The sequence below is a fragment of the Carassius gibelio genome, chromosome B9, assembly GCF_023724105.1.
Source record: "Carassius gibelio isolate Cgi1373 ecotype wild population from Czech Republic chromosome B9, carGib1.2-hapl.c, whole genome shotgun sequence".
Taxonomy (NCBI): domain Eukaryota; kingdom Metazoa; phylum Chordata; class Actinopteri; order Cypriniformes; family Cyprinidae; genus Carassius; species Carassius gibelio.
The window spans coordinates 6,335,080-6,353,613 of NC_068404.1; the positions used below are offsets into that span (position 1 = coordinate 6,335,080).

The 18,534-nt window shown below is 34.8% G+C and overlaps 1 protein-coding gene across 3 annotated transcripts in view; it reads left to right on the top strand.

The window, feature by feature from the left end:
* The first annotated feature begins 2,681 nt into the window (after window positions 1-2,681).
* Window positions 2,682-18,534, top strand: part of epha3 (eph receptor A3) — a 114,783-nt gene continuing 98,930 nt past the window's right edge. For all 3 annotated transcript variants that reach the window (XM_052565843.1, XM_052565844.1, XM_052565845.1), the window contains exons 1-2: window positions 2,682-2,871; window positions 11,619-11,683. In XM_052565843.1, coding sequence (XP_052421803.1) covers window positions 2,787-2,871; window positions 11,619-11,683 — 150 coding nt within the window. In that variant the 5' untranslated portion in view covers window positions 2,682-2,786. The remainder of the gene's footprint in view (window positions 2,872-11,618; window positions 11,684-18,534) is intronic.

The following is an 18,534-nucleotide window of genomic DNA, read 5'->3' on the forward strand; positions in this document are numbered from 1 at the left end:
GGTTTTCCTGTTTGAGTTCTTTTGGCTGTGTTGATATCAGCGAAAAGTATTGCGTTTAGCTTTCACACGCTATAATAAGGGCCACACATGGCCTCGGACGAAACCTCAATGCTTCTGGGAAAAAAACCAAATGTTGTTTCCCTGTTTTTAATTGCTGGTTCGGTTGATTTGTCTCTTTGTTTCGCGTTTCTTCACTAAATCATGCCCCAGACATGTTTACTTGTTAAACATACAGGGATTTGCTTCGTGATCGTAACACTTTTGGAGCGGGAATCGGATTGAATTGACAAATGATTCAGCCGTGGAGACGTGTCCCTTTAGGTCGCCTGAGCTTTTAGTCAGGTTTGATGTTGAGACTCCGAGCTCAAGACAGAAAGTCGCTGAGAAAATGGCTTTAAATCATGGGGTTTTATCCTGGCAAGTAATTTGACAAAGCTTCTAGGGGAAAACACTGGATGAAATGACTTAATGGAGCCCGACAACAAAATGAAAAGTGTATCCTCGGCAGACAGGAGTGGGATTCCCATACTGCTATTAAACGTGATTGTGTGTATTTGTATTTTGCAGGGACATTTATATTTTAACATCTGCTCTCTCTGTTTTTATAAAAGTGGAGAATGTTTTAGAAAAGAAAGTGTTTAAGTCACATTGGAACTTTAACTGCGGTGTCAGAGAGTTGTCCAAAAATGATTCAAAAGCGCAGCTAAGGGGAGAAAAATGCCTATACTATAAAATGGTTTACATAAGTCTGACAGCTTATATCATATTCAGTGTGGAAAAGAGACTAGTGGGGAAAAATAATGAAATACAATTTAACAACAGGAGAGAGTAATACAATTGTCAGCCATCACTGTTGCTGTAATATTCCATTCTCTAATCTGATTTTATTCCTTTTAAAGTATTAAATTGCTCTGAAAAATAAATGTAATACAATCAGTTTTCACCACAAGTAAGAGCAGGCAGGGATCAGATATTCTGCGGCTGTTTCAGATGTGAAAAAAAAAAAAACATTTAATATAAATGTATGCTTGTAAAACGTTCAATCAGTTATCAAGCATTTATTGATCGTGATGTTAAAGTAAATACTTTTAGACTCTGTCTGTCTTTGGAAAGATTAAATTGTTACAAACAAAAGCAGTATATTTAACAGCTGAAATGTGCTACATTGACATAGAGAGGCTCTAATTATTTTATGTCTAATATTCATAAGCATGCTTAATGATGTGCAATGGCATATAAGTTTGTTGTTGTTGTTGTTGTTGTTGTTATAAAATGCTGACTATTGCTTTTTTTAGTAGCAAGAACTATCAACTGTAGAGCTGTTGTGATTTAAATAATAATTTATTGTATTTTTATTTTTGAGGCATTTCATGAAAATAAACATAATTTTTTCACTATTTAATTGTTACCATTATTTACTGAGGAATAATGAACTTAACATTTTCTTTAAATGACTTATTGTTAAATAAAAAATATAGAATTAATAAAAAGTGACAATAAATGCTTTTTTTTCTAGTTGCAAAGTGTTTTAAATATAGCCTTTTTCTTTTTTAATGAAATGTATTGAGCTCTAATGTTATAAACATATTGGAATAGTTATGCCTCCATTTTACAGGTTCAATAAATGAGAAATCCCCCCCAATCCACTTTATTCTTCTCCTGTGAGTGTTTTTTATTGAATCTTAAGTGATGTTTACTTCCGTTCTAAGTGTCTCTTGAAAGTAGTTCCAGTGGGTCTCTGAATGTTGTCTGTCCCAGGCTCGATCAGCCCCTACAGGCCGGCTCTCCGCCCAACAGCTGCTCAGACTGCGTGCTTTTAAAAGACCTGATGTGACAGCATGCAGCCTACATACAGAAAACTGAACATTAATGCAGTCAATGTCTGAGAGCTACTTGCTCGTTCTGATGACAGTGCAGTTTTGTGAATACGATTCCAGTAATTCAACAAATAACAGAGTGAACATTGCTAATATTTCACATCATTGTCAAGCTACATAAATATTACAAATGTGATGAATAGTTTCATCGTTGTGGTATAAAAGCATATTTGTGCCCATCCATTTATCTTATAGCTGCTCAAACCTAAATGTAAAATATTGTGCTTTAGAATTTATTTATTTATTTTTTTGTATAATACTTTTAATATTTGTGACTAAAAATGTAAAATATGCAGCAATTAAACTTGCATTTTAGTGTGCATTTAATGCATAACACAAAGTGTGTTTGCAATTAGCTCACCAAAATCAGTATACTGGATGCTATTAGTGTAATTTAGTTCTTATATGCTGGACAGTGTAAGTTTAACCATAACATTTATTTGCCCAAACAAAACCATGTGTTTATTCTTCCAGCCGCAGCTCAGGCTTTCTTGATGTGACAAATGTGTAGAGCTTAGTGCTGTTTTTTAGCCAAAGGAAGTGCATAAATTCCGCTATGTGACATATAGTAACTGGAATTTGATGAGCTGCCTCGTGTGTTTCTGTCTTTCCTTCAATTTCCGAGAGATGACATGACCTCTGTTGAACCTGCTGGTCTAATAAACGGCGCTGTCTGGTGTGTAGGACCCAGCGAAAAAGGGAAGCTCTCGGTGAGAACTGAGGAAAGAGAGAGAGAGAGAGAGAGAGAGAGAGAGAGAGAGAGAGAGAGAGACTCCTCCTCGTCTCCGGTGTCAAACTTGACATCAGCCTCAGAGCCGAGAATGGTAACTTGTGTCGGAACAGAAGCCCTCACATGAGTGGCATGCTTCATGGAGTTATGTACCTTGTTTTGCCCCCTCAACTGCTATCATGGATTCCAAAACCTTAATACTTTTCCTTTTTCTCTTCACGTATATTTCCAGCGCAGAATTCATTATTCATCCGTCCAATGAAGGTAAGATAACGTCTGGAGCGCGAGACATATTCTGCCGCATCTCTGCTTCTTCTGTCTCTCCAGCGCTGCCAGTCGACTTGCGCTGGACCAGATCTGACAAGGGAAATGACATCGAAGTGAATAGTTACCTGCTTTGCAGTTTAAGGTTAAACGCTCGCTCGTTCACTTTATATCAGAGCTGCTACTCCGAATCAATTCTATCGCAGTTCTGCGTGAGACGCATTGAATTGCCTGCGCGAGAAATTTCGTAAAAGATGTCGCTGCAAATTCAACTTTTAGAGTTGTTTATTATTGTTTGTTAATGTCACTTGAGCTGCGTCACAAAAGCATGTTTTAAACGATCGATCGGTTGGGAGAGCACGAGCGCGCAACGACTGAGCGTCAAATCCAGTCCGACAATCAACTGGGCATACCGCATAATCTTAAAATAGGCTATATGGGTCTTTGTGCATTTGATTTGTTTATTTTTAATTTTCTTTATAATTAAGAAATTGCTATAATTATTGTGTGACTATCCTGTATGGAGTCTAGTTATGAGGCATATTTGCATGCGCTGTAAGTTTGTGCGCCGAGTTTATTGAGTTGCACTGCGCTTTTGTTGTAATACGTGAAAAACTTCAACTTATTGGATATACTTTGCTTCAGATGCGTATTTTGGGTTAACATTTATTTCGGCTACAATCGGCTGTCTGTCACATAGCCTATTCAAATATTTGTGTTTATTTATTTATTTTAACTTAAAGCGCACGTTGATATTAAGGTAAAACATAGAAGTCTTTATATTGACTGTTATAAGATGCGGTTGATTTTATGAATATTACTCAAAACTAATAGGTTGCATTCGAGTTGATTGATGCCGACGTTGTTCCAGTTATCTCAGTGGTATACCCTTATTCTAATCAGACGATTAGTCAATAAATTAAAATAAATCATTACATTTGCACTTGTTGACATATTAGCTATTGTACATTTTCAATCCCATATGAGCTAGCCTATTGGATAATCTGTACAGTAAAGGCCTACAAACTGATGAAATTTCAAATAAAGTGGGCAAGTGACAGTAGCCTAGCCTATCAATCGTTTTTAAAGTCAATAACTTAAAACCAACCTTTGAAGCCAGCAGAGTTAGCTATAGATGCACTCTCTATATTTTTTATTATTTTTTGTTACATTTATTTTATTATTATTATTTTACAAAACAGTTGTTATTTCTAGGACACTGTCTGTGTATTTTACATCTAAACGTCCTTTGTGAAGCACTTAAAGAAGCGACGGGGTCGAGATGTAGATGTAGGCCTAAATAAGGGGTGTGTTTCAGTTCTTTTTATTTTCGCTTTATTTGTGTGTACACCCTATTTTTATGCATCTTATGTATATCTCTAACCGTTTTGTTCACAGTGATTAGCATAGTTTGACCCGTTCAGAGCTAAAGGCTCGATTATTTTTCTACAGTCGCTCGGGGGATGAAAGAGAAGTGAGACTTTTGTCTATAACTAATCTGTAGAAGTTTGTCACATATTCGATATATAGCGCTGTTTATTAGCATTTCCAAAACTTCAGTTGCTCTTGACTTTATTTGGCCTAATTAGAGAGAGAGAGAGAGAGAGAGAGAGAGAGAGAGAGAGAGAGAGAGAGAGAGAGAGAGAGAGACATTCGTTAATCTCATTCTGTTATGAACCGATACAAAAGATGAACATATTCGTTTAGTGGTGTGTATTTATGTTCGAAATGAAACCGGTCAGTTTGCTATTATTGGGTTTAGAATTGATGTTTTTGTATCAGAGTGTGGATCTTTGTGGAAAGATGTGTTTTTATGCTGTCAGCACAAGGATGGGCGAGCTTTCTGATGTTTCACGACGCTTTAGCTGTCTGTCCTGAGGAACAGAGCGGCTTTTCCCTCTGATTGTGATTTATGGGCTGTGAATTAGGCCTGTTTTGCTGAAAAAGTATGTAATGGGACGTGTTTTTCACCAGAGAGTGTCAGTATAGAGCCGCAGCTATTGATATGATTTGGAGCAGAGCTGTTTTACAGCTTGAAGTCGCCTCATCAGCTCAGATGTGGTGTTTATTATATCCTCACATGATCCGAATGCATAAAAATAGTAGTTTTATTTTATCATTGTTCTTATTAACTAATATTGGACGAGTTAAGCGTCAGAGACCAGCTTGATGACCTCTAGGTAATTGCGGCTCACCTCCCGAAATTTCCTATATTGACTCATGCCTCGATTCAATTATGATTTGATAATTTAAACAAGTAGTAGTTGAACTATACATTTCTTGTTCACATTGACACTCTTTCTTAGAATAATAATTTACACAATGAGCATTAATTCAGAAAAAAAAAAAAATCTTATGAGACTCATAAATCCTTTCGGAGTCAATACGCGTCTTAAAAGTTATAGCCTTGTCTATGCGAAGCGAGACTCAGAAGCCTATTTCCCTCCTTCTTCAGGAAATAAACTTTGAAACGTGTTCATCTTAATTTTGGTATTTATTTATTTCATATTAATAAGATTTCATCACGTAACTTTCCTTGGTTAACAAATCATGGCCCTGATTCTTGACCTGACATCAGTGATCTTCTGCTCGGGCTGAAACGGGCCGATTTACTACACGGGCCGTGCACTTTAACCCTTAACATCAGGTCGTAAAATAGGGATAATAATAATCAAAACTTTAAAGTAAAGTCGTTATGCTTGTAATGAACTTTAATAACCAAATCCTTGTGGAGCGCAGCTCATTGAGACCGTATTCGTGTCGGTCACCGTGTGTGTTATCAGCATACGTGTGTGTAAAGATAGAGGATACAATACATGTAAGCCCGAAACACATTACCATTGTCAGTGTAATTTAAAAAAACTACAGATCGGTTTTATAATTATTTTAATTTTATTATTTTATTTAATTTTTTTAACGATTAAAAAGTTGTGGAACAATTTAAGTAGCCTACCGACAACTCTAGGCTAATTAACTATAGCCAACAACATCTAATAAATAAATAAATAAATAGATAAATAACAAAATAAAAAAGGAAGAAGGAAAAGGCACCTTGTTCTACTATTAGGCTACTGTTATTACTACTACTAAATAAATAAATAAATATTGCTTGACTGACCAGTTGACCTCTATAATTTAGGTATGTACTTTCTGAATATCCAAGCAGCATATTAATAGTCAAAAAATATTGTTGACTATTTTTACTGCATTTTTCCTAGAGTCTGTGTTTGAAAACAAAGTAACTTACACTGTCCTGTAGATGCACACAGCATGAAATCTCACTTTTTTCTTTCTTTTTTTCTCACAACAAAATCTTGTTTATCTTTTTATTTTCTCTCTTGGGAAATTAATTAATTAATTAATTTATTATTATTATTATTTTTTTTTTATTTTTTTTACAGTTTTGAGATACAAAATATCTTCTGCTGAGACTGCTTATTGTAAATATGTTTTTTTTATATATACTTAAAATATATAAATTAAACCTCACTGGATTAAAGTTTATTTAATAAACAGTGGCAATTTTCTTAATCAGTAGCAGCGGGTTTAATGCCATTATTTAATTTTTTTTTAATAAACAACACATGGCAAAAAAAAAAAAAAAAAGGGGGAATTGATATCTTCTTTTTTTTGGATCTGGGCACACTGCCTAGTGAAACATACTTCTGTTTAAAGAAGCAAATTAATTTCTCTGCCATTTAGCCTGGCCTATGTGAGTCACGTTTGTGGTGGGTACATTTTTGGGAGCAGTGTAGTGTAATGCATATCGCCTATCCTGTCATCCGTATAGGCTACTCACGACAGACAGTTTTCCGAGCATGTGGGATTACAGCGAACAGTTGACCACATCCTTACACACCGATTTCAACTAAAACAACACCGAAATATCTCCGGAAATCTTCCCCAAGCCCCATCAGCTCCAGAATAGAGCATCTGCCAAAAACATAAATACAGACGTAAACGAATCACACAACACAGCTACAATCCTAAGGTTTCCATTTTCTAACTTGTGGCCAAGATGGCGCAGCACGCAAGCCACGGCGCTCCTCTCGCTCCGACTACGACATGGTGCGGTGTGATGTCACGGTGCACTAGTTTCCAGACGGGACGGCTGATGTTTTCTAGATGTTTGGAAATTAGCTTACACTTACAATCGCATCCAATGCATACCGTATCATCACTGTAACTGTAACACGTGGGGTTGTGCTGATGGGTGGATTCTGGATGGAGATGGCAGACAGAAAAGCTGTAAGCATTCGGAGGGGCTGAGGCAGACACCCTGAGACCCGACTGAATTATTCATGGCGCAGAGGTTAATACTTCATTGCCATCGTGCCACTATGGGCAGACGCTTCGATCAAGCTGCAGGACCTGCAATTTGCTATTGTGTTTCCAGTTGAACTTGTTTATTTTTGGTTTTTCGGATAGTTGAGTTGGGGAATTAGTAAACACAGAGCGCCAAAATCCTGACAGCTCTTGAATCGAAAACCCAAAATGTGGTTTGACTTGTAAGGAAGCCATAAATCATGAAACGTACAAGCACTGACCTCTTGGTTTTGGGCTTCGTGGCGACCCTTGGTGAAGATCGACCAGCTGCAGGGGAGGATCTAGTGCGGGTGAGAAAAGGGTAAATTGGAGCAGCAGTGGATATTTTGGACACACATATCGCGCGGCCTCTTGTTCTCTCTGGAAAACCCTTTGAAAATAATCCGCTGTGTGTCTTATACACCCACAGTCAGATTTTAATAAAGCCAGGCATCAGCTCCTCATGCTCTCTGAGGACCCGGTGGTTCTGAGGTGTTCAGACATCTGACTCTCATCTTAATTCAATAACAGATTTAATTAACTACCTGAGAGGTGAAGAGGACGGTGACGAGAGAAGGCACTGTGTCATTTATGGGCCATATGGTCTCTTAAACCCATGCAAATCTCATCCAGATCATAATCGTCAGCCGCGATCGCAGATATGTGTCGTGTTAGTGGCTATTTTCTGCGAGTGCTGAATGCTATTCGCCTCGAACACAGTGAGATCTTAAGAATTATGTGACAAGGAAGTTGTAAAAGGGCAATTTGTAACACACTACATTTCTTCACAAACAAGTTGTTGGAGTGATTATACTTATTCAGCATCTGGGTTGTTGCCACTTAGCATCTACGTTTCTTTTAAGAGAATTAAAAAAAAAAAAGTAAGAATTTTAATTTAATTTAATTTAATTTAATTTAATTTAATTTAATTTAATTTAATTTAATTTAATTTAATTTAATTTGTTCATACATTGTGGTTAATTAATTTTCAAAATTATTATTCAGTGAAATTCAGTATAGTCTGTGAATATAGTGTAATAAAAGCTGCTATTTTATTTATTTATTTGTATATTAAAATTTTGCTAAAAATTAATTTTCACAACAGGATATTTCAACTCACCGATAGTATTTAATGTCAAATACCCACAGTATGATATGAATGTGAAATTATGATGTCTTTGACATATAAATTAAATTAAAAGCCATCATTTCACTTTTATATTGTATTATACACACACACAAACACACTTACATTATTTAATTTAAATTACTCATAATACAATATAAAAGTGAAATTATAATACATTTGAATTGATTGCATATCTATCCTTATAGTATTTAATGTCAATGACTCTTAATACAGTATAAAAGTGAAACTATAATAGATTTGAATTTGAGTGTATATTTTATTTCTAGGTTGATAGCTAAAGATAAAGGATAACAACAGCTACAGTTCAGGGATGATACATTAGAGAGACAGAGATTATTGTCTGTTTTAGCTGGTTGGATGAGATAGCGGTTAGCTCAGCTGTTCATAATCAGCCCTCTGTTTTGAGCTTGATGCTAAATGTTTGGTGGAGAGGGTGGGAATGACGCTGGCTGTGACTTCCTTCTCTTACATCTGCAGAATTCGCCTCACCCATGTAGCTTTCTAATTTTATGGTCTCAAATTTCCCTGGTCGGCTCAATTTGAAATGCGGGCTCGGCTCATTGAGAAATTTAAATTGGAACCAACGGAGCTGGATGAGAGCTGCCATTATCTGACATAAGCAGATAGCTTTATTATAGTTAATAGGGATCGTCTACAGCATGAGAACAGCCAGCTGTTTGGCTAGCGCTCAGGTGTGCTGCCATTTTCTGCTGGAATTTGATAATGGGGTCGGTAACAGACTAGATATATAGACTAGAAGTCAAAATGATGGATGCACCTGACTGAATTTATACTCATCGGGATCTTAAAAATATTCTCATCTACTGAAAAGCAAAAAAACAAACAAAATAAAAATCAAATAAAAATAAATTCTTAAAATTATACAAGCAAATAAAAATTTTGCATTTATGAATTTGTTTACAAAACTAAAATTTCATTTCAATTAATTTAAAATTGTTCTATTGTATAATATACAGTAAAAAATTCAAATACAATTTTTTTTAAATTCAGTCAAGCAGATGCTATAAAAAAATCATCAATCAAAATTGTTTTTTTCTTTTTATTTGTAATTTGATGAATGAAAAACAGTAGACTATTCATAACAACTAAGCAAGTAAAAAAATAAGTAATACAAAATTATAGATTGAAAATAAAATACTAATATTAAACAGGTTATTTTGGCTTGATTGTTCCTATCAATATTTCAATCTGCTTACTTGTCATATTTTGGTCTCTAAATTAAATTAAATTAAATTAAATTAAATTAAATTAAATTAAATTAAATTAAATTAAATTAAATTTGAAATGTGTTTAATTTAATTTAATTATATTTAATTTATTTTAATTTAATAAATAGTTCAGTAATAATGATTTATAATAATAATAATAACATTATTATTAATAAAGTAAATAAATGAAAGTTAAACAATGAAAAGTGTTCAGCATAAATGTGAACTTCAGTTTTTTTGGTCATTAAAATGTTAGATTTGCCCAGTGTTTAGCAGTAGTAGCAGTATTTCCATAATTAAAAAATATATACATATATTTTAACATTCTGATGACTTCTGAAAAAATGCATCCATAATAATAAATGCTGAAGAATGAGCAAGCGTGTCCAAATTTCTGACTGGTACTAGGAACACATTTCTTACGTTTAGAAGGTGTATTGGCCCCGACTCGAACATCATGTCACGCTTTGTGATAGGAAAATAAATACTGGCAATAAAGTATATGTTTCTAGGCTCTTTTAGAAAAGAAAGGTTTATGTCATCCGTGTCCCATATGTCCATTTGTGGTTTGGCTGGATGTTTTCTGGCCGTCGCTGTAGAGAGAAAGAGCGACACAGCTATTAGCAGGGGCCATAGACGCCTTGCTGAGTGGCCCACATGTCAGCTGGGATTATGCGTTTACTGTACGCCGACGGAGGCTTTTGTTCTCTCTCTTTGTGCCTGTAGAAGCCTTGCTCAATCAAACAGGAGGCGTTGTTATGAGAGCAGGAGACACTGAGATGTCAAGAGCTTGTCACGACCTTCCCCCATGCAGCCAGCCATCTTTAATAATGCACTCATTTCTCCTTGCTGTCCTCTCCCGCTGTTTAAGTTTTCATTTTCCGTTGTTTTATTGTTGTTTACTTCATTGTAGTTGATTAGATTGGACGAGGATTTGATATTGTTTATTAAAAATGAAAATTTCTGCACAAACAGAAATAAATATTGAATACAAAGGCAGATACAGATTAAACAGTGTACGAGTTAAATAAAACAATAACATCTGAGAATTTTCAAATATTTATATTGCGTAAATTACAAAAAAATAAAGAATTTGTGCTATGAATGTATTTGTTTTCAATTCATATTTATAAAAACTAAATATATATATATATATATATTTTTTTTTTTAAATGTGGTGAATAAATGATATTTTATGTTTTCAAATAAATAAAAAAAAATGATAACTAATTGTATTTATTTAGGTTTTTTCGGTTTTTACTAAAGTAATATGTTATGAGTAGTCATATATCGCATTAACTGAATTTATCAGACGTATATCATAAAGCCGTTTTTATACACATATTTTATAATAATATTTAGAAAGTGAGGAAGTGAAATAAAAATGACAGCATATTTTTAAAGCAAAGTTAATTGCGAAACATATTGTAAATATGAAATATATTGTGGAAAACTGTGAAAAAAGGAAATAAGCGTAATTATTATTAATAAAAGTTGTTATATGAATAAAGTTATTATATTAGTGTGCAAATGTAGCATTTTGCTTTGTTTAGAGGTGACATAGTTACACATTACATGTGTGTTTATATAACAGTAAATGGTTAAATAATTACTAACTTAGTCATGTATTTCTTGTAATTACATAGTAATAACATCACCTTAAGGTGAAATACTTAAAAAAAACAATCTTGTTCTAGCTACAATCTTTTATCAACACATCGCTTTGATATGGAGAATCCTTTCAGATGGTGCTTGTCAGATAAAAGAAAGCATTTGTGATTTGTTTGCCTTTTTAAAGATGCCTATCAGTGAAATAATACTCAGCGCTGGGTCAGACGTTATGGATCCCATCATGCACGGGGGAACAAGAGTAACTTCTCTCCAGCCGTTAAAGCTCATGCAGCTCATTGAGAAATACGTGTTTGAAGGATGAGTTCGTCGACTCCATTGTTTGTTTAATTGGATTGTGGCATAAAGCAGTGCAGCTGAGTAAATACTGTGTTGATGGGTCTAAAAAGGCCTAACTGCTTATTTGTTTCTCTCCCCTTCTCTCTTTTCTACAGTTAACCTGTTGAACTCCAAAGCAAGCCAAGGGGAGCTGGGCTGGATATCATCCCCATCCCATGGGGTGAGTGCTGGAGAACTCATCCATATGTTTTAGTGGAAAAGAAGAAAACAGAGATTTCATGCTTTGAGGATGTTGTTGGGGAGCCACAATGTTGTGTGCCGTTTTTGGGGCATTTATTATTTTCAGTTAAGCTTTGAAAGTGATTTTTTTTTTTTTTTTTAGTATTTAATAAAATATTAAGGGGCTTGACAATAAGTGTATATACACTAACATTAATTAGTGAACTGATAAAGTTAGAATGAACTGATGAAGTTAGAATTACATTTTTATTTTTAAATAGTAATTTGATGTAAATTCTAAATTATGACTTTTTTTTAGGGTTTTGTAAAATGGTATTTTATACCCACCGAGGCTGCATTTATTTAATCAGAAAAAAAAATACAGTAAAAACAGTAACATTGTGAAATATTATTACAATTTAAAATAATTTATAATTGAAGAGTTCAGATGCAAAAGCCTCTAAATGCCATGTGAAATTTTCATCAAAAATTAGGATTTTTTTCAGACTCCTATATTTATGTATATACTTTAATAGCCTGGAAAAGGACCTGCACATTGCCATTAAAGTAAAATGACTGAACCTAAGCATAGGAGCTTGATAAAAATCCTAATTTTAGATGAAAATTTCAGATGGCATTTAGAGGCTTTTGCATCTGAACTCTTCAATTGTCATTCTAAAAAGAAATTAATTCTAATTGAATATACTGTAAAATGTAATTTATTCCTATGATGTTAAAGCTGAATTTTCAGCATCATTACTTTACATCAACAGTCTTCAGTGTCACATGGTCCTTCTGAAATCATTCTGATATGCTGATTTGGCAAAAAAAAACACACGGTTTCCACAAAAATATTAAGCAACAAACCCTCAACATTTATAAGAAGAAGAAGAACCATTATTAATATTTGAGCACCAGTAATAATTGATAATAAATGAGCATCGGGTATTAGATTGATTAGCACATCATATCAGAATGATTTCTGAAGGATCATGTGACACTGAAGAGTGAAGTAATAATGCAGAAAATTCAGCTTTACATCACAGGAATAAATTACATTTTCAAATATGTTTCAGTAGGAAAAGTTATTTTAAATTTAAATAATATTTAATCAAATAAATGCAGCCTTGGTTTCTTTGAAAAAATGTTAACATTTGTATTATTCCAAAAGTATTTCAACCATTAAAAAAAATAGAGAGAAAAAGAGAAAATAAAATACAGACAACATATACAGTATTATTATCATTATAAAACAAAATATGAGAACACTAAGCCCAAAGGTATGTTTTTCATGTCAGTGCAGAATAAGTCAAGATACTTTATTAATGTTGTCAAAACCTGAAGGTCGCAGCTTCTGATAATAACCATGTTTATTTGTCGAGCAGCACAGGTATTGGTCTCAAGGGTTACTCGGACCAAACCTTTCTTTAAACTTTATTATGTGTTAAAATGACTTGCTGGCAGTTGCTAAAGGTAATCCAGTAATTTGTTCCATATAGCTGCCAAACCTTGTTTCCCCTCGCTCTGTTTTACTGTTGGCACAGTAAAACGTGAAGCTTTCCTTTCTTAGAAGCAAGGGAGAAGAAAAGGGAAGGTAAAGAACAAGAAAAACCCAAAAAGGTTATTTGCATTTTATATGAAGTGCTTTTTAATGTAGAGTGCGTTTATGGACAATTGAGTAATTGCACTAATTTGCTAGATTAATTTCTAAACGTACATAAGTTCAACAGAGAAAGCATCATTAATCTTTACAATAGCCGTAAAGGTGATTTAGGACGAGAGAGGAAATCCCTCGCAGATATGCGCTGAACGCTCTGGGATTTATTAAGGCGGCGTGTAGCCGTTGTCACGATTACAGCAAAGATCAGGTTCTCAAGGTGAATTAACTCTAATTACTCAGGACTTCTCCCTAGTTTGGAGCGATAAGCATTTTGCCCTGAAAGCTATGCCCTCAAAAAAATGATTTCAAATAATGTGCCTCTGCAGCGCTGACACTGACGGATGGGCAGCCCGCCTTCTGCCAGTGTAAGCACAAATCGGCCCGGTTAAAGCAAATTAAGAGCTAAAGCCAATCGCGGCCGCCCGCTCAGATAAGGCCAGTAAATATAAACCGGTCCTGCGCAGACAGATCTTTAAACACGCAGCGCGGTTTATTACAGCCTCTCCAAATTGCATCAGGCCTCAGCCTGGGATTCATTACCCAGGGCAGTCAGATTACTCTGCGTGTGAACCGCTGCGATCTGTTGCGCTGTTCTGACGACTCCACGCAATTGTTCTCAGAGTTGGTGAAGAGCGTCTTCACTGCGGCGTCTGTGGAGATGCCGATTAGAGCTTGATTGGTGGGTGTAGTTTTGGGGTTTGGAACGCCTCGTTTCTCTAAAGCTGTTTTAGCTCAGGAACAGATCGAGAAGTGCAGATGGGTCTTGAACACTGAACTCTGGCTTGGCATTGGCATTGTTTTTAATTCCATTGAAGATTTCTGAATGACTAACTGGACTGATCTGTCGCACTGGGAGTATTGGTGGCTGTACTGGAGAGCAGGCCAGAAATGTAAATATTCTGGGTTGCAAATATTTTTCATTGTTTTAAAATAATTCTCTTTGGTTTGGGTAGCAGGACTAGATTTAGAAGCATGTAGAAATATCTATGCATACAGTGTAAAAATCTTCATTTAGAATTGATTGGTTTGACTAAAAACATATTCTATGGTATGAGTAGTCTTATATCATATTGGATTCATCATAAGTATTTCATGTAGTAATTGTAATAAATATTCTATAAAAATATTTGAAATATTTTTTTTTTATTTTTTTTAATTTCTTCTTTATTTTTTTTTTATTTTTTTATTTTTTTTAACAAAGTTAACTGAGAAAATGTATTGTGAAATTTAACAATATATATATATGTTTATTTATACATTTAATATATGTGTTATACTGTACTATCAACATCAAAATGTTATACATCTATCTTTCTATCTATATATCTATCTCTATATATATGTATGTATTGTTTGTTTAAAATATATAGTGTAAAATATATAATGTGACACTATACACACGTATAGATAGATAGATAGATAGATAGATAGATAGATAGATAGATAGATAGATAGATAGATAGATAGATAGATAGATAGATAGATAGATAGATAGATAGTTTAATTCGACAGTAGATTATTCATAACAATTGATTAAGTAATCTGTGCTAAGTTAAAAATGAAAACTCAAAAACAATACAGCTAATATAAAACAGATTGTTTTGACTCAAACTTCATCAGCATTCCTTAATAACCTACTTCCTCGTCATATTTTGGTCTCTAAAAGTCTGGAGTGGAAGCCAGAAGATCTGCTGTGTCGTAGCATAATCGACTGAGACTAAACAGGCAGCAAACACAAAATTTTCATTATGCGTTTCTGAAGTCACACTCCGCCTGCGCCTGCAGCGAAAGACAATATTTCCAACATGATGCTAAAACTCATTTAGTTAACCCCCACGCCCCCACCCCTGAAAGAAAGGAAACTGTGAAAGGTCTCCAGCTGTACACCCCCCTCTATAAAGGTGGATTAGCACGTCATATGGCCTCAGCGGGGTGAGCGGCCAGCACACAATGTGTAAAAGCTGTGATGAAAAGGTATTGACTGATAGGGTACAGTTGTCGTTGTGCCCTAGTGCAAGAAATCTTAGATGGGGAAGCACTTGTCATTTCAAGGGTTTTTTTTTTTTCTGCTGTATTCTGGGAATGGGGTGGGCTCACGGGCCTCACATATAAACATAAGTCTTTTTTCAGTTTTCTGTTTGGAATGATTTGTGTGTTCAATTTAGTTTGGGAGGTGCATTTCTTTGTAATATAATACGGATGAGTTTATGCTTCTTGAACGGTGTTGGTAAGCTGATTTGAAACTGTAGCTTCTCAAAATACAAGCTGCACATAAATGAAAGTAATTTAGTAAGGTACACTTAAATAGTTAGCAGCACAACAGCCAATCAACAAGAAGCTAGCTACACTAACTCTATGTAGGGTGGCGACATATTTGTTTAATTACGTCAGATCATTTCTTTCTTTCTTTCTTTCTTTCTTTCTTTCTTTCTTTCTTTCTTTCTTTCTTGCAAAAAAAGAAGTGTGCTTAATTGTATTGAATAAGCATTAGTAGTGTTCTTCATCTCTTTAAAGTATACTTTAGGAAACTGTACTTGCAGACAATAATGAAATAAAAGACCTTGTGTTTAGTTTCATTGTATTTTTCATGTCAGTTTGTTATTCAATATTACATTTAAAGTTAATATGTTTTAAATGTAAAGTGCAACATAATCATTATAAATGTGTAAATATAAATATATTTAAATACATGACATAAATAGAAATTACATTAATCATTTAATATTTGTATATTTACCATAAATGCATGCCAGTGCATTCAGCAGTAAACTTTAACCATATTTCAAAGTCAATTATAAAATTAAATATGAAGATGTAATTAAGCCCTATTTAAAGTTGCTCTAAAGTTTAAACTTTATTATCTTTTCATTTCATTGCAAATAATGAATTTAGTGTCTGAAAACATTACATTCAGTTTGCACTTAAAAGTATATTTTTTGGAAGTATATTATTTTCATATTCCTTTTAAAGTACTGAAGTGAACTTTTTTTCACAAGGGATCAGAGCAGTGTATATTTAGCTAGCATGCAAGCGTTTTTTCTTGACCAGTTTGTTTACATGAAGTGATTTCAATAAGATGCATCATACTTCCCATCAGTATATGAGAGAACATTTCTCAACAGTGTGTTCGAGCATTAAATCATTTTGCAATGCACTTTGACAAAATGCATTGATCTAGTATTTTGTCCCTGCTACTGAAAAAGCTGCACCTTTTCAAAGCAGCAAAGCTATTATTATGCTACCGAAAAATTCTGATTAGGATATTTGGGATGCTATTTTAGTTAATTACTCCCCAACACGTTTACTGAGTCAGTAAAATCAATGTTAAATTAATTAAGATGGTTTCCAAAAGAGAAAAACATTTGCTAAGAATGGATAACAAAGGCTAGCGTTAGCTCATTTCTAGTTAAATTGTGTCACTTACACTTTTATTCCACTCAAGCTTTGAACAAAGTGTATTTGCAGTGGTATCGAGCCCTCGGTGCACAGTTGTCTGAGCTCAGTCAGAGCTTTGTTTGTGTCAGTTAGTACAAATGTGTAGCTGACAGCGAGCAGCCATCTCTTCCAGAAACTCATTTCCTTTGCTAGATCTCCCGTGTACACATAAGTGCGTCTTTTCCTCCGTGCCCTCCCCGGCATCCCGGCGTTCAAACTCTAATGGAGTCCTCGCGAACAGAATCCGCTCTAATTTTGTCCGTCATAATGAAGAGAGTGAGATTTGATAGAGAAACCGTGTGCACCTATTCAGGAAATGTGCATGCGGTGCCAGCGAAAGCCAGCGGTATATGTCAGTCTTCGCTAACTAATGCAATTCCATTGTAATACGAGCGAGAGGAGGATTATAATTTTATTACATATCTGTCTGAAACATAAGCTCTGCTCCACTTTGTCCACAAGTGCCAGGGAATCTATTAGTTTAAAGTACCAGTTGGCCTGTGTGCACACTGAGTGTACACCGGGGGGAGTTGGGCCGCAGCCCTGCCAAATGCACCAACTGCTGATTTCCTCGTTTCTCTACTGCTTTCCTTGCTGGAGGGGGATTACTATTGTAAAGTGATATTCGGAGAAACCTAAAGTCATCTTCGGTCTGCCCGTCGAGTGTAAAGTTGCAAAGCACAGGGCTGACGTCTCCCGCTGTGGAGAAGGACATACAGATTGGCGTCCAATCGCTGTTGGAGAACTCAAGAAGCTGCCGTCCATAAAAGAGATATCCAGACAGGGCTTTTACAGTTTTTCCCTCTCTGTAACCGGGTGGTATGTGTTATAAAGCAAGGTTATTAGAAAGAGATTGGCTTGGTCTATGTTGATGTCATTCATGGCAGCAGACAGTCCATGTAATACACTATTCTCAAGTGTTTGTGATTTACACATCGTATATGACATTTCATTTATTTTGGCAGCCGTGGTTTCAGTACAGTCATTCTCTATCCAGTTTGATAATGCGGTACAGCCCAGGCACCTGGACTTCGTCTGAAGCATCGGCTATGCTGGTGAATGCAAGTAAATAGCTCTCAAAACGCAGCTGAGACAAATGACCGGCTGAAATCTCCACTGATTTATTTCAATTTGCATCATATTTGTTCACTTCGCATGTTCATGAACACAATATCAGAAGCAGATTCGGTTGTTCTGTAATCATAACACATCATTTAGATTCTGCTTTGTCACGGATTAACACAGAATCTGGAAGCATGTTATTCATACAATACTGTACTGCCTTTTGCTTGTTCGTTTATTAAATGCTTTGGCTAATTTAATAATGCTTTCAGCTAGCAGTTTAAGTGATTTGCTCTCAGATCCATTCAACACATTTTATCATGTTTAAATCCATTCTACGAAATTCCAATGATTGTCCCTTAATCAACTTAAAATGTTAATAAAAAAAAAAAAAAAAAAGATTTGGACTGGCCTAGCTGTCACTTGAAACCAGCTAAAGAATTAAGTTTGTTTTTTTTTAGGCATGAAAGAAAATTCACATCCACTATCTAAATTCATGTTATTGAACTTATTGTGAAAGATCCATCCATGCATGTGTTGCAGTTTATAAAAAATTAAAAAAAAATATATATTATGTATATATATGATCTTCCGCACACCCCCGCTCTCGTAAATATCTGGGTGAAATATTAAGCCACATGACCTGAGACAGTCACATGACTTTTTTTTTCATTGTAGTTTATGTATGTTGTCTC